Below are 27,072 nucleotides of genomic sequence, written 5' to 3'. Positions count from 1 at the left end.
AGAAGGAGCTGTCTGAACTGGGAATGCACTGGAAGGATGTTGAGAGAGAAGCCCAGAACAGAGCTGGATGGAGGGAAATCGTCGGTGGCCTATGCTCCGCACGGGGCCAAGGGCCCAGGTAAGGTAGGTAAGGTAATTTGCAAGTAGCCCCCGGGCAGAATTTGCAATAAACTTTTCATTATATGGGTGATGTTGAATGGAGATATCCTTCCGAATTGAATGAATTATATGTATTATATGTATTATATGTATATAAGTTTTTTCAACTTATATTAATGCCGCCACCAACACATGGACAGTACAATACTCATTTACACTTGAGCGAAGTGAGGAAAGTTGTGTAAAGTGCCTTTCCCAAGGGCACAAGATCGGTCAGGGCATGTCAGGACTCGAACCCGGGGCCTCTCACGGTTCCTAGCCGAGAGCGCTGCCGCTACGCCACACGACCCCGCGTGTCGCTTTGTTGTTTTCATTGTGTTTAGGGTGGTAAAATAAGATAAGTTTACACCCCCGTGACGCGCGCGTTGTGATCGTCTAATGTCAGGGACTGCGGTGTGAACGTGCGTGCGGTGATCTGCGGGGTTTCACCATTTATTGAAATAGGGGTGTCTGAACTTGATCTTGGTTTCCTATTTCCAACGCAGATTTCTCAATGGACATATATTTTAGGAGGGAGGGGGGTTAGCGTGTATTGTGATAGTGGCATTACCAACATTTTTCTTGTAGTGTTACCGTTAACATTACTGTTATTGTGAAATTTTCAGCAGTCTACGTGATCATCATTCGCTATATACCCCCTGGAGGTTTGGAATCTCAGAATTCTTGTTAGTTTAGTAATATAATTTTTCAACTTATCATAATATAAATACATATCATAATTAATAGTATAATTTACATAAGGTGTAGTAGTCAGCACATGAAGAACAAGAAATCCAACAATAGCCAACTTTGCACTTCTTAAGGTTTGTATTTACCCTGCACCAGCAGGCAGTGTTGTATACAGTTTGGGACAATTTTAGATGAAATATTTCGTATGTTTTTTTAAATATCTGCAGCAAAATATATATTATGATGTACCACGTAGCATTCATTAGAAGTCGTATCTCTCTGGTATACAAACACAACGAACTCTTCTTCTGGATATTATTTCTGTTTTTCGTTTGTTTATTGCCTGATAGGAAAATCTTTTCTCACGCAGCAATGTTTAACACTATTAGGCATGATGTGAATTCAGTTAATGGCTCCGAAAAAACTGTTGTAGCTTTGAACAAATCGGTGTTTCCAATTCATATCAATTATTTTCTTACAAATATAGATATCTCAGTGTACGGATGTGGTTGGTGGGAGCGACTGTAGGGTCGGGAGCGGACGTAAACTAACCAGGATGGTACCCAGGCTATTAAAGAGCGTAGAGCGAGAATAGAATCAATAAAGGTCGTTATATTAATGTACCAGCCACTCACAGACGATGTCCTACTTGTAAAGATGCTGTAGAAGATGAGATGCACTTTATGTTATCATGTCCGTCCTACACCGAAGAAAGAGAAACACTTATGAATGCGATCACCAACAAGGCACATATAACATTACCTAAAACAACCTCAGATACTTTTACACTTCTCATGTCATGTTCCGACGAAACTTCCCTGTACATAGGCCAGTATATATCCAAAGCTTTAGTTAAAAGAAATCATATTATATCCGATTCAACCAACTGATGTACACTCTAGTTTATACAGTCATATATAAAAACTTGTATCATGTCAGCCATGTTCCATATATATACATGTACTATATTACTTTTGAAATAGAATGTTATTTCCGATACATAGAACTTGTAGGTAATACTGTAGACGTGAGAGTAGATGCTAGCTAGATATGTAGTACTGAAGAGTTTGCCATGCATTGTACCCGTTACAATTGTGCAATAAAGATTGACTTGACTTGACTATCTGGAATGAGGTCTATTGGCGCATTTTGTATAACGTTAGAGCGTATTCACCGTTTTAATTCTACGTAATGCTTTGTATCCAATTGGAATTTATCGCAAAGCGCAATCGAGAGGTTTCCGAATTCAGTGAAGAGCGTTGTCGGGGCAAATGCAGGTCCCCTTCTATGGCACCCCTGGTGTAGGACACATTTGGTCACCATGCGGAGTTCATAGGAATTACAGGCCAAGAGTACTTCCGGATTACGCCACAGGAAGAGAAAATGGCGCAGCCCATGATACTGGTGAGGTTGGCTAGTAGACACAGAAGCAGAGGTCTGAGGAACTTCAGGGGTCTTCTTCAAATGATGACACATTCCGGAACTATCAGCAGAGAAGGACAGACTACTGGGCGAGCTTTTTCTACTGCCGCAATCGGAGGTATTACATTCGTGTACGAGGATGAAAATAATTTATCATAACGTGACATATATGTCAAGTGGTGTTTTCCAACTTCATGGTTTCGTCTTCTAACAGTTTTATACACATTTTCTACTGTCGACCACGAGGCAGTCATTTCTTGATCGGGCAGCCATCTATAATTTCCCATCATCTCAACAGTCGTGGTCGCTGTCTGTTCTGAACCAGTTAATATGAAATTGGGGGGGGGGGGGTATTGGTGTAAATTATGCTGCACAACAGTTGTACATGTGCAGATAACGTTATATAACCCCTGCAGAGTCATAGAAAGGTTTGACGATATACTTAACGACTGCACATGTCCATGAGTGTCAAAGGTGAGGTCTCAGAGTAAATATACTAGTACTTTTAAAACAGCCATTCGTAATTACCTGAAATTGGGTGCACAGCTAGTCTAGTGCCAGGGGTATACATTATTGAGAGGGTCGGCTACATCATGGACTCTCTCTTCCCAGCCATGAGGGCTGAATTGTGACAAGCTCACCATTATTGGGGGCCTGCATGGGGGGATCCTAACAACACTCTACACTAAATTAGAGCTGGCTACATCATATTACGCTGAATTCAGGAAACCTCTCGATTAAGCTTTACGTTAAATTACAAGTGGCTACAACGCATTACGTAGGATTATAATGGGAAAATGCTCTACGCAAATTGCCCCCCCCCCAAAAAAAATCATGACTTGGCTTGCACTCATCCGGCTGATGCTTTTTAATTTTAGGTATTAATGTCTATTACTAGTACATGTATCGGTTAACTGAACTAAAGGCTGTTAGAAATATTGTCAAAGGCTTATGTATGTAACATACTTAGTTTGAGGAAAGTAGTAACTTATATTACTAGGGTGGGGCAACCTAAAATTCTGATGGGCAACCTAAATTTTGCCGTTCAAAAAGTATTTTGTACACTGCTCATCGTTTTCACTAGTGAGTGAAGTGGAAAGTCGTGTAAAGTGCCAAGAGCACAAGATCGGTGACATTAGGCAGGATTCAAACTCAGGACCACTTGGTTCAGAGTTAAACACTCTGCTGCTATGTCACATGCACACACATTATGACTAATATACTTGGTATGTGGTAATTAAGCACCCCATTTTATTGACTTTGTTCTTTCTTTACTGTTTGGTATTAGGTGGTCAACAGTGCTACCATAAAAGGGATGTAGACCTGACCCCCAAAGTAGACAGACATCTACTGTTTGACACTCACACACTGGTGACCAGACTGGAGACCAACGGTAAGTTTAGCACCTCACATTGTATGTCAAAGATTTCCATAAAATTTTAATAAGGCCACAGGAAGTAATTTTTATGGATGACATCAGCGTGCGCATTAATTTTCGCATGATTTTGGGGAAAAAAAGAAGAAATTTTATTGCCTTCTTACACTGTAAGTTACAGTGGTCAACATGCCGAAAATAGGCAAAGATGTCTGTTGCCATGCCGGAAGGTGGATGGCAGATAACTATGAGGAGAGGAGACAAGAAAAAGCTCTGATTTAATGTTTTGTTTCTTACTTTGATGCAGTGATATGTGATGGTGGCTGTGTATATGTGATGTTCTTACTGAATCAAAACCATTTGTACAATGATTGAATCAAAATTTTTAATTGTAGGAACCTTGTTTTTTTTCGGCCCGCCTGTGTTTTTTTTTTGACCGCTCGCATTAGATTTGGAGTCTGCAGAGGATGTCATCCGTAAAATTTACTTGCTGTGGCTTACTGTAATTGTAGAAAACAATGCAAAACTAGAACGGTAATATTTGGAAAGCAAATGCATATGATTATATAAATGTTCACCCTCACATACTATAGCTCTGTTTCTTCTTTACTCAGGTCAAAAACATTCATACTAATATAATTGGTGACCAGCCCCTGCATCTCTGTCCTGCTACATAATGTATCCCAACACCACAGGGTGTCTGCTACACTGCTAGTGCACCCAAAATTGGAGCTGTGCACCCATTTTTTTCTGTGGCTGCATTTTTGTAGGTATTTTTGTACATATCAAATGTATGATTGTATACAGGATATTCTTGGCATACAAGTGTCACAAAAATCATAATAAAACTTTTGTTGTAGTACTTAAGATTTTGAAATTAGCTCTTATTTTAGATTCAAGCTCAGAAGAGGAGCAAAAGTTTTGTTTTTAAATGGTGAACCCAAAAAATTTATGTGCACCTAATTTTTTAGGTTGGGTGCACCAGTGCACCTATTCCCAAAAATGAATTTCGAGCCCTAAGTTACCATAGTGACCATGGTCCATGTATGGTCACTGACCAATTATGTATTTGGAGGGGAAAAGGAAACGGCAAAAACAACATCATCTATGCAAATGTATGACAGCATAGATTTGATAGACCTGACGTTTGCCCCCCCACCCCCACACACACCTTAACACTTCTTTGTACAACAAGGCTGGCAATGAAAACATACATTGCCATGGCGACAGTAGTTGCTGTTAGGGTTATTGTTTGCATGGCACTGTCATGACTTCATGATTTTGAGGAAGACTTGTAATTTGTACCTGTTAAGTCTAGACAGATACAGTGCACTCCTTGCCTGAGGGTATAGTGAACGAGCCCTGGGGTCACAGAAAGTATAGGACCATCTAGGACAGACAGGTCTTCCCAAGGGTTTCCATGAATGTACATGTGGGCATGGATGTGGGTCAGAGACATGCCTGTGGACATTCCATGCCTGTGGACAAAATGCCTGTACCATTCCTAGAATTCTTGCAAACTGCACACAATACAGTACCATTAGGCTCCTCCCTGAGACGTTGCCAAAAAGTTGTGCTTACATTTTGCCCTACAGGATTTACACCGGAGCAGGCAGAATGTGTGACTCTGTGTCTGATAGAAATCATGAACAGCACTCTGGAGAAGAACCAGAAAGAACTGGTCAGCAAACTCCAGCAGGTAAGTGGATACAAGTTGTCTCCCTGAGCCCCAATGGACCTATACCATTATCACGTCACAGTTTGTTTACCTGTTCTAAAGAGCAGGTATTTCTGATGTCTACCTGTACCTAACCTGCACTGGTCCATGTACTGGGTATATGCAGGTTAGTGCAGGTAAAATTGGAGCTGTGCAGGTATTTCTGATGTCTACCTGCACCTAACCTGCACTGGTCCATGTACTGGGTATATGCAGGTTAGTGCAGGTAAAATTGGAGCTGTGCAGGTCCTGCACAATTTTTCCTGCATAGGTAGGTATGTACAATGTACAATTGCAGGTACATAATGTCTACCTTGCCAGCACCTAACCTGTACTGGTCCATGCACTGGGTACATGCGCATGAACCATTGAAAGTTGGGTTCTCTATCTGCATTTATGTCAGAATTTGAAGGGTCTAAACACATTTTGCTCAGAAACAGAGGCAAAAAATTGAACTACACCATTTATTTTGAAAGGCAAATTAGCCTCCCTTACAGATCCAACTTGCTGAAAGTAAGTACTTAGTCAAAAGACATGTTTCGTGAATTGATGACGAATTCCACTTTATGATTGTGATGTCCAACATATGAAGGAAACATACAAAAGTTGATGCAATCCATAGCTTCCAAAACTAATGTTACGCTACCACACTCAAAATCAGACATCTAATATGCTCCTTTCATGTCCTACTCAGATATCAGTGTATGTTGGAAAATTCATATCTGAATCACTACAAAAGCGACACCATATTGTAAATAGTTAATTAACGTTGATATATCCCCTGAATTACAGAATAATACTCTTCCTTTAAGAAAACACAATAGATTTAGTATCATTATGGACTAGCTCGTTAGAATTATATTTTAGTATTAGTTTATGCATGTACCATTGTTGTTCCTTTGCCATACGTTGTACCAGCTACAGTTGTTGAGCAATAAAGTTGATGACATGATTACATGTATTCTACAGGAGGTGATGATGCAGCAGCTGATGGCACACATGTCCTCCATCCGCAAGGACATGGTCATTCTGGAGAAGAGTGAATTCTCCATGCTGCGGAATGAGAATGATGTAAGTCATAATATATAGAATATCATGAAAGTTCATCTGTGTTGGTAGTTACATGTTTAAAGTTAAAACGTTTGATCCAACACAAAAAATTCTCTCACCTAGAGCTTTCTACCAGTCACTCTGGTCTTCCTCAGTAGACTGACCCAGTGAAGCTTGTCACGTTGCTTCTTTGAAGTGTGACGTCAACACTGGGTCAAAGGTATCTGGTAGACGATGTCGGCCCCCGTCACGGTTGAATGTAGGGTGGTGGGCCCTGATGTATGATAATGGCTTCTTTAACCCAGTCTCAAGAAACTGTAAGGATTTTAGACACTGAAGAAGACTATTTCTTGAGAGGGGTGAAGGAAGCCATAATACATCCGGGCCCATCACCCTACATTGAACCGCGATGGGGGCTGACATTCAATTGTCTACCAGATACCTTTGACTGAGGAAGACCAGAGTGACTGGTTGAAAGCTCTAGGTGATGAATTTTTTGTGTTGGACCAAAAATTTTAACTTTAAACACGTCATATGGAATACTACACCCATTTGAGCACAGGTTGGTTCATCCAACACTTTGAATGGAGATCTGACCCGTGGGAGGGCTGAGACTAATGTAGAATACACTGTGTTGCATCAAAACAAAAATAGTTGCACCCTCCAAAAATAAGGCCACGCCGACTTAATTTTATGGACATCCTCTGAAGACCCCCAAACTAGTGCGCGCGGGTGAATAAAATAAAAATCCGGCCAAAAATAAAAATGCTACTAAACCACAGGAATACAAAGCCAGTATTATGAATTTGCGGCAGAACATAGCGACATATACGACAGGCCGACACATACTGGCTTTTTGCGGATTTATGAATCGACAGTGACTGTACGTATGTACTGAGGTCTTGAGTCGTGGAGCTTTGGTAGCCTGGGTGCCATCCAGACCAGAGCCTCGGATGACGTGATCTTCTTTTTTTTTTTTTTTTTTTTTAGAACAGATGATGAAAATCAATGCGCGGATGTCATCCATAAAATTAAGTCAGTGTGGCCTAATAGGTACACAATACACATTCAACCAAAAGTACCAAAATGTAGTAACTATATCCAATTATATTTGCTTACACTGTTGTGGGGATAAACTATTAACCATCGCATTGACTATTAAATATATAGTAACAATAAAATAAAATGAATATATAGTAACCTTTTAGAAAATGAAGAAAAATTCCCTGGATTCTGGTTTTGTTAGCCTTTCAGTTCTTTATTGGGTATTTCTATGGGTAGTGAGCCAGTGTAGTAACAGATAAAGCTTACTTGCACCGGTGCAAATTACTGGTAAAAAAATTGTTGCATGGCACCAATTTTACCTGCACCAACTTGCACAGGGAGGGGTATTTTGAGCCCTGTGTAATGTGCCAAAAGGCCACACCAATTTAATTTCTAGGTTAACGGATTTTTATACAAAAATAATGGAGCGGGTGGGCGAAAAAAAAACAAACAGGCCTAGGCATCCTATTATGGCCCAAAATGGTACGATAGGAGCCATGAAGTCAACACACCAGGCTGGTTCAAAATTTTGACAATGAATTTTGAACTTTTAATGATACCACTGCATTGAAAGATGGAATGACTTTAACAAGAAGTATGAAAAGGACAGTTTTCAACTGTTCACGGCAAAATATGAGCATTTTGCAGTTGATTCTGAATTTTTATTTTTATATGCAAATCAGAAAAATGAAACGGCGAATCTGTTAACCAAGAAATTAAATTGGTGTGGCCAAAGGTGAGAAAATTTGGTAAGCACATCAGTCTTCCTACGTCCAAAGCCAGTATTTGAATGTTTGAAAGGAGGACACCCAGGGCATGCAAAACATGTAAGAGCTTATTTTATGGAAGTTTTAGAAGCCTGTGTGAAATACTATAACCCGGGGCCTTTATATCATACCCGGGCGGGGTTCCAGACCGGGCCGTACTTCATGGCACGGCCCGGTCCGGAACCTGTTATCGAACGCTTCCATGGCTTCCATAAAGCTATTCAAATGCGTTTTGCCCTACCCGCTTGTGCCCCTTTCGAAAATTCGAGTACAGAATCCGGACGTTGGAATTGATGTTGTTATATTTTAGGGTTTAGTGGCACCAACTTTTGGCTCATCTTGCATTGAAAGGCGTGTTTTGTTGTGTGGGTATAACATAAATAAAATACAACACGGTGTATTCCGCATCGCCCTCTGTCCCGGCCCTCCCGCGAGTCGGATCGCCCTGCGGCCGTCGCCCGACCCGCTGTCGGGCCGATACCTCGGGCGATACGGAATACCCCGTGTTGTATTCTATATGTATACAGCTAGGTATGATGTCATGTTTGGTCAAAATGCTACAAGGTAACATCAGAGAAACACTAAAAATGATAATCCTAGCATTGATTACATGAATCTTATTGCTCTTCCTTTTTCCTGCCAATTTTAGAAGTTGAAAGGCCAAGTGGAACAGCTACAGAAAACCCTTAAAGTAAGTATAATAGATCAACTTAATTAAAGATTTTAGTCCGCCTTTCACAGTACTTATACCTGTATTGACATCAGTCTTTGTTATATTTCACTCCATAAAGGTTTTGAGACTACCTGTCACTGAAAAAAACTTCTTGGGGGTTTTAATAACACCTTAAGGCCTCACCAATTTAAGTTCTTGGTTAACAGCTTTTTCTTGAAAAATAATCGAGTGGGCGGGCGAAAAAAAAATAAAAATAAAAACAGGCCTAGGCATCCTATTATGGCTCAAAATGGTACGATAGGAGCCATGAAGTCAACATACCTGGCTGGTTCAAAATTTACACAATTAATGAATTTTGAAGTTTTAATGATACCATTGCATTGAAAGATGGAATAACTGTAACAACTAGGATGAAAAGGACTGTTTTCAACTGTTCAGGGCAAAACATGAGCATTTTGCAGTTAATTGATTCTGAATTTTTTTTTCTTTTGCAAATCAGAAAAAAATGAAGTGGGCTAACAGAAGGTTATAAAATACTTGATACTGGAGAGCAGTGGAAAAGGTTGATGTGGAACAGTCCAATATTTCGGATGGCAGGAGAGATGCCGCAATATCATGGCAGAAGAACATTTTTAAAAACTGCTTAACCAAACTGGCTTTATATTTCTTATGGTAACATATCAGAGGGTATTGGATGTGCTAAAAGTATAGAGTCCCATGGGAGTTGTCCAATTATACATAATTATACAGTTATTATACATGACGATTTTGGCCCTATAGTTTTCTTTCATACATAATTATACATAGCCCTTTTCACCATTTTGCATAATCATACATAACCTGTGAACCATTATAATTATGTTTAATGGTAAAAGGGTTGATATGTATATTAATTGTATAATGGTCCAAAGAGTTATTTATGATCATGTATAAATCTATAATTGTACATTATTCTGTTGATTATTCTGTTTTCTTCCTACACCAGGATGATATCAGCAAGTTGAAGAGTGACATCGCTCTAGATATCAATCTGGAAAAAAGCAGGACAAAGGAAAAGGTAAAAACAGTTCATTTTCATTAACTTCAAAACATAGGCCTGCTTTACACATAGCTTTTTCAAGTCAGCTAGAACTCAAGACGACTTGGGCTAGTCGAGCGAAAATTTCCCTGTGTAAAGAGAAATAATTCAACTTAAGTTGCATTCTAATAAAGACAACTTGAGTCGTATCCAAACTAGTCGGCCAGCGGGGTGCCAAGTCCACTAGCTTTGCGTGTGTAAATGGGCGAAGTCGACTTGAGCGTCTCTGTGTAGTAGTCAGGCAAGACCGACCCACCGAGTCGACTTGAGGGGAGGGTGGCACACCGGGAGTGCCAAGTCGCTTTGTGGCCCCGTGTGTGAACAGAAATTTTTCAAGTCGACTTCGCCGAGTCAACTTAAAAATGGTGTGTGTAAAGTGGGCCATAGAACACTTCACCAAACATAGTGCAGTTGACATTCAAAGCCTTCCTGTAGTTTAATATGTATTACCGGTGTGGTCTGTTGGTACCTTCACTTTGGAAGTACGAAACAGTTTTTTGTTAGGTTAGGCCACACCAATTTAATTTTATGGATGACATCCGCACGTGCATTGATTTTCATCTGTTCTCAAAAAAAAAAAAAAAAAGAATCACATCCCCCGAGGCTCTGGCTTGGCTCTAGACCTGGGTACTTAGTGACAATACAGAGCCGGTGGTAACTCTTAAGGATGGCACCCAGGCTACTGAAGCTCCAGGACTCAAGAACTTAAAGTACATACGTGCAGTGCTGAAAAACTGCTGATTCATAAATTCTGCAAAAAGCCAGTATGTGCCGGATTGTCGTATACGTCACTATGTACTGCCGTAAATTCAGAATACCAACTTTGTATTCCTGTGGTTTAGTAGCATTTTTATTTTTGGCCGGAATTTTTCTTATTCGGCCACACACACTAGTTTGGGGGTCTTCAGAGAATGTCATCCATAGAATTAAGTCGGTGTGGCTTTAGGTAGGGCATGAACAAGAAAGGGAGGCACAATTGCGGAAAATTATATAATGGTAAGTTATATTCACGACACATTCAAAGTTGATTTTCAAGAGGTTAGCATGCCATTAGCTTCTTAGAAATATTGTTATTAGTTTTTATATGACAGTTCTATAACGAAAATGTCCTCATTTTGGCATGATCTTTTTTTGCACACACTCTTATGATCTTTTGTAATTAGGCTAATAATCATTGTTGGTATGTGCCAAGAATGGTACATGTTGTTGTTTTTTACCATTGCCAGGAAGGCAAACTTTAAATGCTTATATCCATTGATGGCTTGTCTGTCATGTTAGATATGTTATTCATATTCATTTTTTAAATATTTTGTATTGGTGAACAATCTGTCCATATATATATATATATTTAGTATGCATAAATACGGGTTAAATATTAGAGGCATTATATAACACCTAGCCCACATGAAGTGCACTTATTTTGTGCTGCCACCACAAAATATCAGAATGTAAACAAACAAGCTAACAGCTGTGTTTTCAGCTTTCAAATGCACTTGTGTGGTGTAATATTTTGACACCTCCACTTCCTGAATTACACTTACTTGTTAGGCCACACCAATTTAATTTCTTGGTTAACAGATTTGCCCGCTTCATTTTTTTCTGATCTGCAAAAAAAAAAAATTCGGAATCAACTGCAAAATGCTCATATTTTGACCTGAACAGTTGAAAACAGTCCTTTTCTTCCGAGTTGTTACAGTTACATGTATTCCATCTTTCAATGCAGTGGTATCATTAAAAGTTGAAAATTCATTGTTTAAATTTTGAACCAGCCAGGTGTGTTGACTTCATGGCTCCTATCGTACCATTTTGGGCCATAATAGGATGCCTAGGCCTGTTTTTATTTTTATTTTTTTCGCCCGCCTGCTCCATTATTTTTCTAGAAAAATCCGTTAACCAAGAAATTAAATTGGTGTGGCCTAATGGGGTAGGGAATTTGCTTAAGAAACAAATGACCAGAAAACTGCCTTATTTTATCTCCCTAATTTACATATTGCAGCAGCTTTATGTGGAATACATTACATGTACATTGTTAAGATTAAGTTGATTTAATGTTTAATGTTCCATGATCCTCATACAAGTCTTTTCCTCTATGTTACAGGAGTCAGACTTGGAGAAGAGAATCGCTCTGACAAACAACAAAATTGAAACAGATGTTGCAGGTCTGAGGACACTACTGGAGTCATCCAAGGCAGACATCATCAAGTACCTTGCCGGCTCCATGCTGACGTGTATAGCCATAGCTTCAGCCTTCCTTTTCAGACTTATGTTCATGAAATAGCAGACAGGCTCCAATATTTTTAAACCGAATTTAACGTCAAATGTGTGTTAAGTGCCTTTTCCAAGGGCACAACGTCTGGGTGCATGTCCGGACATGTCTGGGTCCAACCCTGGGGATTGAACCTGGGTCTCCTTGCTTGACAGTCGGATGCTCTATCCACTACACCACACAGACGCCACATAATATGGGTTCAACTATTCATGGTATAATATTAAGAGTAATACGAAGTACACACAAAGGATAATATGTCAAACAAAGAGGAATAAAAATCTTTGTGTACTGACACATTTGGCTCTGAAGTCCAAAATGTCATTTTGAATGAACAACTGTCTTCATTTGTCAAACTGAATTTTTAAGTCCAACACTGTTACTCTTAAGTATTACGGAAATAGTCACCTACATTGTAGTACATAACTGTGTTAGCAGAACACTAAGAAATATTGTCAGCAATCAATCATGTTCTCATCTTTAGATGCTTAAATACAATATAATACCCCCTTTACAACAAATTGAATTTTTTCTCTCAACTGGCATCGACTTTGCAGTCCTGACACACGTTAATGACTGGGGCTCATTATACTGTTAGTACACATTAGAGCTCCCATTAGATAGGCCACACCAATTTAATTTCTTGGTTAACGGATTTTTCTAGAGAAATAATGGAGCGTGCGGGCGAAAAAAAACTTAAAATAAAAACAGGCGCAGGCATCCTATTATGGCCAAAAATGGTACGATAGGAGCCATGAAGTCAACACACCTGGCTGGTTCAAAATTTAAACAATGAATTTTTAACTTTTAATGATACCATTGCATTGAAAGATGGAATAACTGTAACAACTAGGATAAAAATGACTGTTTTCAACTGTTCAGGGCAAAATATGAGCATTTTGCAGTTGATTCTTAGTTTTTATTTTTATTTGCAAATCAGAAAAAAATGAAGCGGGCGAATCCGTTAACCGAGAAATTAAATTGGTGTGGCCTTATCCCAAATTATGTAGATGATGTATAGACTGACCATGCAGTATTCAGACCTTGTGTACAGAAGCATCTGTTTATTACCTCCATGACATGACATGGAGGTTATATTTACCTTCGAAGGTTATGTTTTCAGAGGCATTCGTATATGTGTGTGTGTGTGTGTGTGTGTGTGTGTGTGTGTGTGTGTGTCTTTATTAAGTAACATTCTGTGTACTGAGATCGTCACGTCCACTGTTATTCCAAATATTTTCCACTTTACGACCATGCATAAAATCGCATAAAAAGCTATGTCTTTCATACCGCAAGTACACCGATTGTCAGCGGGGCTCTTAGTCCACGAGGCTTAGCTTTATCGCCACTGTGTATTTGGTTACGGGCCCATATCCGATTAATTGCTTATCTGACCATGGCCTAAACAAAAGTTTGGAAACTTGATTTCGGTTGGTTGGTCATATCTTTCTTGTAACTGCATCGACTTGATTTATTATATATCATTATTATATATCATCTTGTTAAATACCCTTTACCTGTACCCAAGTTTTATGAAAATACAATGAGGGATCAAACTCCAATAAATCTAATAAAGTTCAATCATACATTTATTCGTCAAGGCAGATGATCTCCGTTATATGTAAGAAAATACACGTGTGGAAACAGCGAGTGTTAGTAGATGCAGACGTGATTAATGACTTTCTCCCCCTGGTCAGACTTAACCCAACCATATGCATTACAATGAATGAATGAAGACCTTTATTGTACGCAAATACCCACTGGGTTCAGTACAGGTCACAGGAAAAGACATCACAGTTTTCAATGAATATATACAATGTACAAGTGTTAATTCTATGTACTATGGACATACATGTATAGTCTAATAATTACGATAATTTGGCTTCTTCTCGCTTCTTAGTAATGTATTTAGATAAGTACAGATGTGTTTTATGATCGAAGGTTTGTCTAAAGCCACTAGAAATATGAATCTAACTTAGAATCCGGGACCTCTTGGTTCCGAGTCGAGCACGCTGCCATTGTGACAAAAGGACCCCACAAATAACATTTGACACCTAACGCACTGTCACACTGAAGTGAGACTTAGAAATAGTGAACTACAAAAAGAAAGGCAGACCGACATGTTTAGGGAGATGAAAATGACACTTAACATTTACTTTTCGTTTTGCACACTTTACAGCAGAGATAAAATGTTTTGCAAACGCCTGACTCAAATGCATGTATTTGTCAATACACCTCTCCTTTTCACTGATAAGACAAAGCTAGTGGTGCTTGTTGACAAATAAACCTGCGTTTTACATCGCAGGAATAATCATCCCACATGGGAAACCCAGTGACACCTGACCAGTACTGCACGCACAGTTTCATCCAAAGGTTCCTGCTAGCCGGCTCACCTGGATTCCAGCCCTGTATAAACACAAGGGAAACGTTTAACATCCAAATAATGACAAGAATTCGGAGATCTCAGACCTCCATGAAACCATGATGTTAAGAAGTCGGACGTTTTTGGGAGGGGTCGAAAATCTCTCCTAAATAGGCTCCATTTACCTAAACAAATTCTGATGCACCGTGTTAGCCGTCTGCAATCTCCTTTTGCAACCATCTTTACCTTCGCCAAGAAGGTTTTGTTTTCATTGGCGTTCGTGTGTGTGTGTGTGTCAACACGATAACTCAAGTAGGCTAAGATGGATTGTCTTTATACATTGTATTTGGTAGGTGGGTAGGTCTTGATGAGACCTGGAACTGATTAGATTTTGGACCCCCTGGTGGCTTGTTATGGTACTGCAGCTGAACTTCCGGTTTTGACATCTCGTGATCTGGACATGGTAGGGTCACTACATTTGGATGGTAGGTAGCTCTTTGGCTGGGGAAGAAGTGACATGGGTTTGGACCCCCAAGCGGCTTGTTCTGGAACTGCAGAAGCATCCGTTGAAAAATATTCGAAGGAGGATAACTCAAGAACCGATTGACGGATCATCATGATTTTTGGTACGTGGGTACCTTAAAGAATGCTTGACATATTAAAATGATAGTTACGCAAATCAACAGATAATTATCATAATTAATGAGGAAATGCTATAAATCTGCTACATTCCATGATATGATTATTCAAACGTGTGGCATGTGTAATTGTGAAGAAGAAGAACATTGGCAGGTAGTGTTTATGCAAATGAATGCCTAATTTGCATAATTAATGCGAATCACCAACATTCGTCAAGGCCTAAGGGTAACATCATTTGGCGAAGGTATGAGATCGTGGAACTCTAGTTCTTTATAGTCCAAGGGAATATTACCAGCTGTCAATGAGGTTATGTAATATGAAAAACGGCTTCTGATACATTGTGATCAATGACTTTATGAATTATGACTCCTAAGGGCCACGCAGAAACACACAAGTTAAATGCATCTAATGCAGTTTTTAGGACTTTGAAACCCAATTTTTCAAAGTCAATATTCTAGTGGCTTATCTCCATACCACAGTTGAAACCACACTATTCCAATGTAAAATGACCCTCATGGACCAAATATACCCAAAATTCTGACTGAAAACGGTTACTGGAAGGGCCCCTAAAATAAAGGACTCATGTTGGGGCTTGTTTCTGCACTTTTAAATACCCAAAGTGTAAAATACTGATTGAAATGGGCTAATATGTGAAGCAGTGTGTGTCAAATATCATTAAGATTGCGTTGCCTTATTCACAATATTTTCTGTTTCGCTAAACGTACCTTGTACTTTCCCAATGGAGACCCATCGTCCCAAACCCAGCGTCTCGCCCAAAGACTGAAGGCGCCCCTCAGCCCGATGTAATAAATCTTGTTTTCGCCTTCCTTGTAGACCAGTCTACTTAAGGCCATGTCCAATTCTTTTGTTTTGGGCATCGCTAGCCTCGCTCCCTCTCCCTTGCAGGCTTCTGAGGCGTCACCATAGCTCATTTCTCGGAAGTCGAGTCGGAAGCAGGCCCCGGAGATGAGTTTGTATCCGAATCGGCAGTCGTCGCTCTTCGCAGCTGTAAAAGTGAAGGAATAAGAGGGTTTCAAGGTAAGGCCACACCGACTTAATTTGATGGACATCCGCGCGCGCATTGATTTTTGCCTGTTCTCAAAAAAAGCAAGAATTCGGAGATATCATACCTCCGTGCACGTGAAACATAGGAGTTTTCGTAATTTTTTTTATCTCATTGACTGTATCCTCTCCTTTGTCATCAATTAATTATGCAAATAACATTAACATGATATATGCATAGTGATGTTAACGCTACGTGACCGTAAGCAATTTATGCATGACGCAAAATTCACGATCATTTACGATCACCAATAAGGAAGTACAGAATTTTTACATTAATTATGAAAATTAGGTCACCATTTGAAAAAAAAAATTGGTGTCTCTTAATCTTCCACCAGCCAAAGATTACATAGGTTACATGTAACAGCCTCCAGTTTAATTCCGGACTTCCAGTTTAATTCCGGACTGGCCTCCCATATCTCAGCCTGATGGGCTAAAATTGCAAACTTTAGGTAAAAATGATGTAAGAAATACGTAGCAACCATCCATTGCCCCCTGGGGATTAATCTAAATTTGCAACATTATGCAACATTATGCATAATCATGCATAAGGTTTTGAAGGTTATGCATAATTATGCATAATGGTCAAGAGTTATGCATAATGCTTCGAACAGTTACATGTATGCATCACAAGCCACAAACACAAAAAGTGCACTAACGTAACGTACGAACCCCCATGGTGCACGAAGCCGAAACTTGCACTTGACTTCGGCCTCAACAACGGTACTCTGCCTGCCAAAAATCATGGACGTCGAATCATGCCTGCCAGAGTTATATCGCTAAATCCGCAGTCGCCCACAATGCGCCGAGACAATTCCATAGTCTTCCTGACGAAGACAAATATATATATATATAATTAAAAACTTTGGCTTCTACACAAAAAGAACTCAGGCACCTTTCTGACAGTTCTGTCCAGTCCAACCAGGGTTGCAGGTACATTTGAATCCGCCATCTTTGTTCACACAGCGTCCATGTTGGCATGGGTTCCTGGTACATTCATTCAGGTCTGCGTCAAAACAAAAACAAAAAAGGAATTCAAACAATGCTAGATTGAACTAGCAAACAAGCAACTACAGTATAGGGATGTCGGCCTTTTTAGTATTATTTTGAAAATGGCAGTCAATCAGTAAGGACTACGAAAGAAAAGAAATGCCTCAACTCTTCATTACAAACCTTGAATACTACACAAAAATAACTCACCTAGTTGACAGTTCTGTTCAGTCCATCCAGGGTTGCAGGTACAGTTGTATCCCCCATCTTTGTTCACACAGCGTCCGTGTAGGCACGGGTTCCTGGTACATTCATTCAGGTCTGCATCAAAAGAAAAAAAAGTCTTAAAAATTAAGGTTAATCAGGTTGATTAAACTAATACAGACAATAAATTCCTTAACACTTAATTTAACACTTTGGCTTCTACACAAAAAGAACTCAGACACCTTGCTGACAGTTGTGTCCAGTCCATCCAGGGTTGCAGTTACATTTGTATTCGCCATCTTTGTTTACACAGCGTCCATGTTTGCACGGGTTCACGGTACATTCATTCAGGTCTGTGCCAAAACAGGGGAAACGGTTGTTTTGCTAAACTAGGAACAAATTAACAAGAATTTGTAGAATTTCAACTTTGTTTCCAAATGACTGATAGTCATTAGGACCTTACAAATGTCAGACCCAACGCATTTAAACTAAGAATGCTACAAAAACCTCACCTCGCCGACAGTACTCTCCAGTCCAACCAGGGTTGCAGTTACATTTGTATTCGCCATCTTTGTTCACACAGCGTCCGTGTAGGCACGGGTTCCTGGTACATTCATTCAGGTCTGCATCAAAAGAAAAAAAAGTCTTCAAAAATTAAGGTTGATCTAGCTAATAAGCAACTATATTACATAGATGTTGGTCATTCTAGCCTTATTCCAAAAATGACATTTAATCAGCCAGGGACCTTAAACTAATACAGACAATAAATTCCTTAACACTTAATTTAAAGCTTTGGCTTGTACAAAAAAAGAACTCAGGCACCTTGCTGACAGTTCCGTCCAGTCCATACAGGGTTGCAGGTACAGTTGTATCCGCCATCTTTGTTCACACAGTGTCCATATTCACATGGGTTTTCATCACATTCATTCAGGTCTGTGCGATGAAGAGAATCATATATATCCTACAGCTTAAAAGGCCAAATATCATCCTATAGCAAATCATTAGTTACACAGTGTAAAGGTTCATGTTTCAAGAAAACGATAAAGAATCCCGGCATATATGACTGACACTAATTAAACGCTAACCTTGCTGACAGTTCTGTCCAGTCCATCCAGGGTCGCAGGTACATGTGTATCCGCCATCTTTGTTCACACAGCGTCCATGGAGGCATGGTTTCCAGGTACATTCATTCAGGTCTGTGCCAAAACAGGAAAAACAAAACGGGAAAACGTTAACGTTTGTTTAATTTGAATATTAAAATTAATCAGTAGACATGCAGGCAGAGAAATTAGATATCAGAGATTAGAGTTAGAATAGATGGACATCCCAGAATCATTGAGACAGCACTGATGGCCTCATACAAACATTTCTTACCTGTGGTTGGCAGAGACATGACGGTTACTGACAGGGTCTTGGAGTTCAGACTGATGTTTGCGAATGGATCCAGCCATTTCAGTGAAGCAGTGTGGTTATCGTCGAAGAATTCGAATGTCGTCAGGAATGGAGGGTCCGATTTCTGTAGGGTCGCCTTTATCATCGTGCCTTCTTGCATCATTGAGCCAAGTGCGTCCTACAGCCGTATGGAGACTACATTTAAGATCTGAGGCTCATCATTGCGTACAAGGTCAAATGTTTGGTAATGAATTTCTAAAGCAAATCCTACCACATCATTACTAAAGAAAGAGTCAGTCTTAACGCCGGCGTCACAAAGCAGGCCGGGCTCAAAGAGAGTAATCTCCAAGCAGATTATTATATATATATTAAGGGGAGTCTATATTGGCTGCTTGTTTCCAGTGGATACAGTCGGCCAATATAGACTCCCCTTAAGCTCCTCGGAGTCTGCTTGGAGAAGAGAGCTCAGGAGAAAATCGACTCGGCGATTTTGAGAAGCGGCGATCTTCTTAATGTTACCAAATGTGACACCGTCTTAACGAATCTTACAAAGTCGTATTGGTCGAATAAGGCTACGATAGAAGCCAGTTTGCAGCAATCTTTTTCGGTGGAAAGTTTCAGTGGAAATGTTTTGCAAATCCCAGCATTGTCGACTTTTGGAGATGATAATTACAGGAGATTGATGAAGACCTCCTGGCCTACCTCAGTTCTCACAAGGTCCAGATGAGTAGCCAGGATTATAGCGGCGACAGCTGACGCTATCACCACGACCCCACAACCCACTGCAGGCACGATCACTCTACTGGATATCACCCTAGTCCACAGGCCAATGGCACGCGCTAAACACAAAAGATAAGCTGTTGGGAGACCCAAACCTACATCAGTTCTTTCTGACCTAAACGGCTAACTGCAAACCGAAAACTAGAGTTCCCCGATCTCATACCTTCGCCAAATGATGTTAATCTTTATGACTGACAAATTATAGATTAGATTATTCCCCCCTGATTTAAGAAATAGGAACCTAATTTTCATGAATTTTATCATTTTATCATAATCTCAACCAAAAGACAGTCTTATATTAACAAACAATGCATTCTAGCATTTCCTAATAAATTATGCAAATGAGGTCCTGATTTGAATAAATTATGTTTAATGATGTTCACCTCAATTTAACTTTCAAATACCACAAGTATGAAATTCCAGGCAGTTATCATTACATAATTATAAAACTTTCTAATTAATTATGCAAATTAAGTCATTATTAACATAATCAATATCTTCCTGTGTTTCTCTCGTTGTCAATTACCAATGTCACAAGCTTCAATTGTCCTATCATGGAATGCAGATGATTTATAGACTTTCCCCATAAATTATGCAAATTACATCCATATTTGCATAATTGTGACATAATTATATTAAGCATCACGTAAGCTACCTACATAACAAAAATCACGACGATCCGTCAACTGGTTCTTGAGTTATCCCCTTTTGAATATTTTCAAGAATATATCCCTGCAGTTCCAAAGCAAGCCGCTAGGGGGCCTAAACTCACGTCACTTCTTCCCCAGCACAAGAGCTACCTATCATCCATATTTCATCACCATAGCATGTCTAGATCATGAGATATCAAAACCGGAAGTTCTGCTGCAGTACCATAACAAGCCGCTAGGGGGTCCTAATCATTTTGAGGTCTCATCAAGACCTACCCATCTACCAAATATCAAGACAATCCACCAAGGCCTTCTCAAGTTATCGTGTTGACAGACAGACACACACACACATACACGAACGCCCCTGAAAACATAACCTTCTTAGCGAAGGTAATTAAGACCATACAATATCTGTAACATATTTTTGTAGAGAGAAGGAGAGAGGCAGAGACCGGCTGGGGTGAGGGTGAGGGTGTCTCCTTTATATTTGCAAGGCATATCTATATACCACATACATATGGCCACAAGCCTGTAACCCTGAGAAGGCACACACACACACACACACACACACACACACACACACACACACACACACACACACACACACACCACAAAGAAACAAACGACAAAAACAACAAACAAGTAAGTAAACAGTCGTAATAAAAACTATTCCCTAAAGTAATCCTCTCTTCGCACTCTTATTGCAGCTATATTTAGAAAGCTCCAGATCTCAACAACAGAATTGAGTCTGCTTGTAAAAAATGGGATTTAAAGGTCAATGCGGCAAAATGTAAAGTTATCTCTAGTGAGGAAATAGACACATGATATAGTAGACATACTGCTGCAGCTAAGAAGGTCCCTGAATTTGTCTTTCTTGGAAGTGTCGTCCCTGGCAAGACACCTGCGCTTGCTGCCTCAGCATTTGGTAGGCTCAGAACTGTTTGGAACCGGAGGGATATTAGCAAGATACGTCTGTTCCAAGCACTTATTCTACCAATTGCTACATATTCATGTTAAACATGGACCCTGAGAAAATCGGACGAACGTCTCCTGTTATCCTTGAGATGTTTACTCTTAAGGCCATGTTGATTTGATTATATGCATGACATCCTATGGGAACCCCAAAACTGACGGGAGCGTGCGAATGACAAACAAAGTTGGTTTATTAATTTACATGGTCATTAAGGTTGAACAAATAACACATAGTAGTATGGTATGGTGAATAATATACTCTTCAAATTCATTTTTCAATCTTTAAATTTTCGTCTTTTTCCTTTGATTTTGGCATTCTACAACGTTGGTATCATTTTCGAATATTTTTATTTGCAACTTATGGTATATATTTGCTCATTTTGAAACTTACATGCATATAAATATTCAAAAACTATTGTATTCTTATACATGATATGCCACGTAGATATGCGTACGTAATACTACGTGTTGCATAAATCAGGAACCCCAAACATGATTCCCCGTTAATGTATATACATGTATTATGCTAAATTCATACAGAATTGTCTGAAAAGTTCAAACATGTGCACCGATTGTTAACGTCTATTGCTTTTGAATCATCATGCCACAGGAGCTACCAATGCAAATTCTAAAGACAAAATCTTTAAGGGGTCCTCAAAATTTACAAGATTTGAAGCACAAGTCGGGCGCATACCATAGAAATACAAACTATTGAATCCGTTTTTTTTTCTCGAAAACGTCTAATTGTAAAGCCCCTGTCTAACATCCAGAACCTTCCCCCAACCACCAACCAACCAATCGTAAAAGTTTGGAGCAGTCCGACCAGACTAGGTTTCTTTACGAATCGAATCAGATTTGAGTTAAATTTCAGTCTAATTTGACCCCCGAACAAGCCTATAACATTAGCCATACATGGCCAAACCTCCCGGCCACACCCGAATGTTTTGAACATTCGGCTGGCCCAGCCGAACACCAGCCGATCTTGCCGAACACCGGCCAACCACAGCCGACTTTTGGTCCCGATCGTCTCCTAAGCATTGTTAAGGAGAGTTAGCCTATTTTTTGGAGTCCATATATTCGGCTGCATGTGCCAGGAGCTCAGATTAGAGTTCCGAGGTCTCATGCCTTTTTCCACCCTCCCGAGCAGGGTTAGTGGCTCGGCCCCGAAGTGTCAGCCACTAACCCTGCTCGGGAGGGTGGCCTTTTTCATCTAATATTATTTAGTAAACACCTGACCATTTCCTGGCCCTGTAGCAGTACTGACTGGTCCCTGATTTGTGAGTGTGTGTTCAGACGTACCTTTAGCCTTGTAGGCAAAGCTTTCTTCCTCGCCGGGAGTTTTGTTCCCGTGAGCACCCTCTGGTTCTGGTTTGTCGTGGACAGAGCCGTATTCTGCGTGAACATCCTCCGCCGTACGGTAGACAGACTCGTCTTCTTCGTACCCGCGTACATCTTCAGGAATGTCGTAGTCGTAGACAGACTTTTCGTCGTGCCCCAAACATTCATCGGGCACAGGGTGCAGACGCCCCGAGCTGAGCCTACTGATGTCCACGGCCGCCCCCTTTCTGTACCCCCCATCCGGAGGTAGCTTTTTTTTGGCTGCTGACATTTCTGTGTCGAAAACAAGAACACACAATTAATACATATCCAAACATCAGTGGCTCGTTTACATGTACATTGTAGTAGCATAACATGGTATGGTCCTGTATGATATTGGGTGCACTAATAATCACAAATTAAAGCAGATTCATTCGGGGGCAAATGGTAACTCATGTGGCCAATTTCATCGTCGACTTTAACAAACAACATGTATAGAACAACAGGTAACAGAATTGATACACATCCAAACATCATGGACTGGTTTTATCATCGTTACATGGACAACGAAGCCAAGCAAAGAGAGAGAGTACATGGTGTGATCCGTTATGATTGGGTGCACTAATACACTACCAAAAATGTTTTTTTCTAATTTCTCTTATTTTCTTGTGTTGAGAAATATTTTCTTGCCAGGAGGATTTTCAAGAAAATTCGAGAAACACTCTTCAAAGATTTTGTATGTTGATTCTTACAACAAGAATTTTATTCTTCTTTTTTTCTTAAGAAAAGAAAATGTTTCTACTACCATGCTCACAAACAAGAATCTTACGAATTTTTAGAATTTTAAGAAAGTTTACAGTAATTTTTTTCTGCTACAACAAATCTTTGCTTGTGTAGAGAATGGTTTTCTTGCTTCAAGAACAGGTAGCTCTTAGTTCAAGAAAATATTTTCTTGTGGACAGAATCGTTTTCTTGCTACAGCACATGTGCTTTTTTAATTTTCTTGCTACGGGGATTCTTTAATTTCTTGTTCAAAGAATAATTTTCTTGCTACAAGATACCATTTCTTTGTACAAGGAAAACAAGAAAAACAAGAAAAAAGCATTTTGGTAGTGTAGAAACACTAGTATACTGGTTTATTCTGCAAATGCTGTATTTAATTCCCGCAGTTAGCAAACGACGTATAGAACAAGCGGTTGAACTTGATACCGTTAACACTAAGAAACTATACCAATATAGGGCTCCTGAATTCGAAGTTGCCAGTTTTGGGCGTGTCCAGATAGATTTCTACTTAAATTCAGCAAGAAAGAAACGTGGACAGAAAAGCAAGAATTGTTTGGAACTATATACAGAATACTGGTGTGCGGAAAATCGGCCACTAAAGCTGAATTTCATGACCGAATTCTGTATCTGTATCTGTATAGCCGGTATAACCGCCTTTCGGCGTAACACACCAGCTTCGCAGGCACGCGGCGCGGCGGCAGCTGGCTATATTACACCGATCGACTTGTTACACCTAACCCTTGAACTTCTAGCTCTAGACATTGTTTAAAGCTATCTATGGACAATGCCCCTACTGTACTTGGTGACAGTGAGTTCCACTCTGCGATAGTTCTAGGAAAGAATGAATTCTTGAACACCTCAATCCTTGGTTGATAACTCTGGTACTTGAATGCGTGGCTATTTCTTGTTCTCTTCTGGGCTGGTATCAGGTACTTAGTAGTTGGGACATCCACCAGTTTATTAGTCATTTGTACATCATGCATAGTCTAGACATCTTTCTTCTGTCTTCCAGTGAGGTCCACTGTAGGTTTCTTTTCATTTCCGTGACACTAGCACCTCTTACATAGTTGTTCATACAGAATCTTGCAGCTTGATTCTGTACCCTTTCCAATTTGTCTTTGTCTTTCTTTGTATATGGATCCCATACTGTCGCAGCGTATTCTAGGTTCGGTCTTACAAGTGACGTGTATGCAAGTGATTTTACTCTAGTTGGACATGCCCACAGATTACGTTTAATCACTCCCAATGTCTGTTTCGCCTTAGTTGTGATATTATTAACATGTGCACCCCACTTCAGTCCGCGTGACGCCCAGATACGGATGGATTTTTGTGGTTGCTAAAGCCTGACCACAAAACTGGTAGCTAGTTGCATGTGGTGTTCGTTTGTTTGTTATGTGCATAATGTAGCATTTTTCTGGATTAAACTGCATGAGCCATTTGCTTTGCCATTCTTCCAGGGTGTTCAGGTCTTTTTGGAGAGGTTGTGAGTCGGTCTGTGTAGAAAGCTCTACATACAATAGACAGGCATCGGCAAATAACCTCACATTTGAGTCAAGCTGATCTGGTAGGTCATTTATATACAAGAGAAAGAGCAATGGCCCCCGGACGGTTCCTTGAGGGACCCCAGACGCTACTTTAACTGGAGCCGACGCCTTCCCTTCAACCACTACTGTTTGCTCCCTGTTGGTCAGGAAAGCATTTAACCAATTCAGCGTAGGGCCTTGGATTCCATAATACTCCAGTTTTGAGATGAGCCTGCCATGGGGGACTTTATCAAAGGCTTTAGTGAAATCAAGTATTGCTAAATCCACCTGCCGTTTACTGTTTAGTGCGCCAGCTATGTCATGGACTGTTAGTATAAGCTGTGTTTCTGTGGATCGTTTGGCTCTGAATCCATGCTGGTAATCCGTTAATATACTGTAACTTTCTAGGTGCTTCATGATTTGGCTATGGATAATATGTTCAAGTAGTTTGCAGGATATGCAGGTCAGTGAAACAGGTCTGTAGTTGCTGGGGACCGCTCTATCTCCTTTTTTAAAGATGGCGCATATATTTGCATCCCTCCAATCTTTAGGGATTTCTGCAGTGTTTAGCGAGCGTTGGAAAATATTGGTTAGAACAGGCGCGATTTCACTAGCTGTCAACTTGAGGAACCACGGTGGTATTTGGTCTGGTCCGGATGCTTTAGAGGGATTGAGACCTTGAAGCATTTTTTCGACACCATCAGTAGAAACTACTATATGTTCCATTGGAGGAGTACAGGGCTGGCCTAGAGATGGCATATCTGTGGTGTCTTCCTCTGTGAAAACACTTTTGAACTGTGAACTGAGTACTTCTGCTTTTTTCCCACTGTCACTGATGATGGTATTTCCCACCTTTAGGGGTGCTACCCCGACAAGGTCTTTCCTCAGTCCTTTTATGTACGACCAGAATGTTTTGGGTTTGTCAACTATAGCTTCTCCCAGTATGTCTGCCACGTATTTAGAGTGTGCTTGTCTTATGCTTTTCTGAACTCCCTTCTTAACTCTCTAATATTTGTTCCAGTCTTCCTCTTGGCCTGTTTTCTTAGCTTTGTTATAGAGCCGCTGCTTCTTACGACAGTGCCTCCTTAGGTTTCTGTTGAACCAAGGCAAGTTGTATCTGCTTGATGTTATTTTACTTGGGATGTGCTTGTTCATCGTGTCTTTCATTTTGTCTTTCAAGTCTGACCACTTCTGTGTAACTGACATATCCTGAGTTCTTCTGTGAAAGTTAGTTGCATAATCCGTTAGGTCTTTCTTAATGGCTGGTTCGTCGGCTTTTGTGCGGATGTACACTTTTCTCTTAGGTTTCCTGTTTTGTTTCAGTGCCAGGTTAACGTCCACTAGAACCATGTCGTGGTCACTTATCCCCGGGACTACTGTGGTCTTCTCAATTATGTTGGGGTTATTAACTAAGACCAGGTCCAAGAGATTACCATTTCTAGTTGGTTCCTGGACTGTTTGAAATAACCCGTGGTTATCCATTAGGTTTAGTAGTTTCTCTGCTTGGCCTGTGTAGGCCTGACTGTTGTCAGCTACAGTAGTATCCCATTTGATGCCAGGGGTGTTGAAATCGCCAAGAATGATCACATTGTCAGAGTTTATTTTTGCTCCCATTTTACCTATAGACCTGTCAAGTTCATCCAGACTATTGCCCTGGTCTGATGGGGGTCTGTAGTATGTACCTATTATCAGTTGGTTTTCTTCCTGCAAGTTGAGTTTGTGTCCACAGAACCTCGCAGTCTGTGTCAAGGTCTGGCCTATGGGTAACAATTAGATCATCTCTGTTGGCCTGAAATACACCACCTCCTTGGCCAGTTTGTCTGTCTTTCCGGTGTGCTATGTAGTTGCTGGGGAATATTTCACTACTTGCTATGTTTTGGTTGAGCCATGACTCTGTACCTGCTACTATATCTGGCTTGTAAGTGTCAACTACTGTCGCCAGTTCAGCTGTTTTGTTCCGCACACTCTGACAGTTTACTAGGAGAAGTTTACTTTTTAGATCTCTTGTGACTATGACCCCTCGTTTGAGAATTACCCTGCTTTGATTTAAGTGGAGTGGATGAAGCCATTGGGATTTCGTCTGGTAAACTTGAGTCAGAACTCAAGCGTGTCAAATGAGTTTACTGAATGGAATGTTTCATCAGTGATATCGAATATGGCCGATGCAAAGTTGGGTAT

The 27,072-nt window shown here is 40.2% G+C and overlaps 2 protein-coding genes across 2 annotated transcripts; one reads left to right on the top strand and one right to left on the bottom strand.

The window, feature by feature from the left end:
• Positions 1–2,185: 2,185 nt before the first annotated feature.
• On the top strand, positions 2,186–12,265 carry LOC109475925 (coiled-coil domain-containing protein 90B, mitochondrial-like). The gene is made up of 7 exons (XM_019776740.1): positions 2,186–2,368; positions 3,539–3,643; positions 5,221–5,324; positions 6,312–6,413; positions 8,853–8,894; positions 9,862–9,933; positions 12,053–12,265. Exons 1-7 carry the CDS (start codon positions 2,212–2,214, stop codon positions 12,230–12,232), a joined length of 762 nt encoding a protein of 253 aa, XP_019632299.1. The 5' UTR covers positions 2,186–2,211; the 3' UTR covers positions 12,233–12,265.
• A 2,199-nt stretch (positions 12,266–14,464) lies between these two features.
• LOC109475920 (C-type lectin lectoxin-Lio2-like) lies at positions 14,465–19,014 on the bottom strand. Its single transcript, XM_019776735.1, has 3 exons — positions 18,852–19,014; positions 15,947–16,227; positions 14,465–14,626 (listed from the first exon to the last, which is right to left on the bottom strand). Exons 1-3 carry the CDS (start codon positions 19,012–19,014, stop codon positions 14,465–14,467), a joined length of 606 nt encoding a protein of 201 aa, XP_019632294.1.
• Positions 19,015–27,072: the final 8,058 nt, after the last annotated feature.

Source organism: Branchiostoma belcheri, unplaced genomic scaffold (genome assembly GCF_001625305.1).
Source record: "Branchiostoma belcheri isolate BF01 breed outbred unplaced genomic scaffold, Haploidv18h27 scaffold354, whole genome shotgun sequence".
Taxonomy (NCBI): domain Eukaryota; kingdom Metazoa; phylum Chordata; class Leptocardii; order Amphioxiformes; family Branchiostomatidae; genus Branchiostoma; species Branchiostoma belcheri.
Note: the sequence above shows the minus strand (reverse complement) of the source record. Positions and strands in the feature narration are given on the sequence as shown.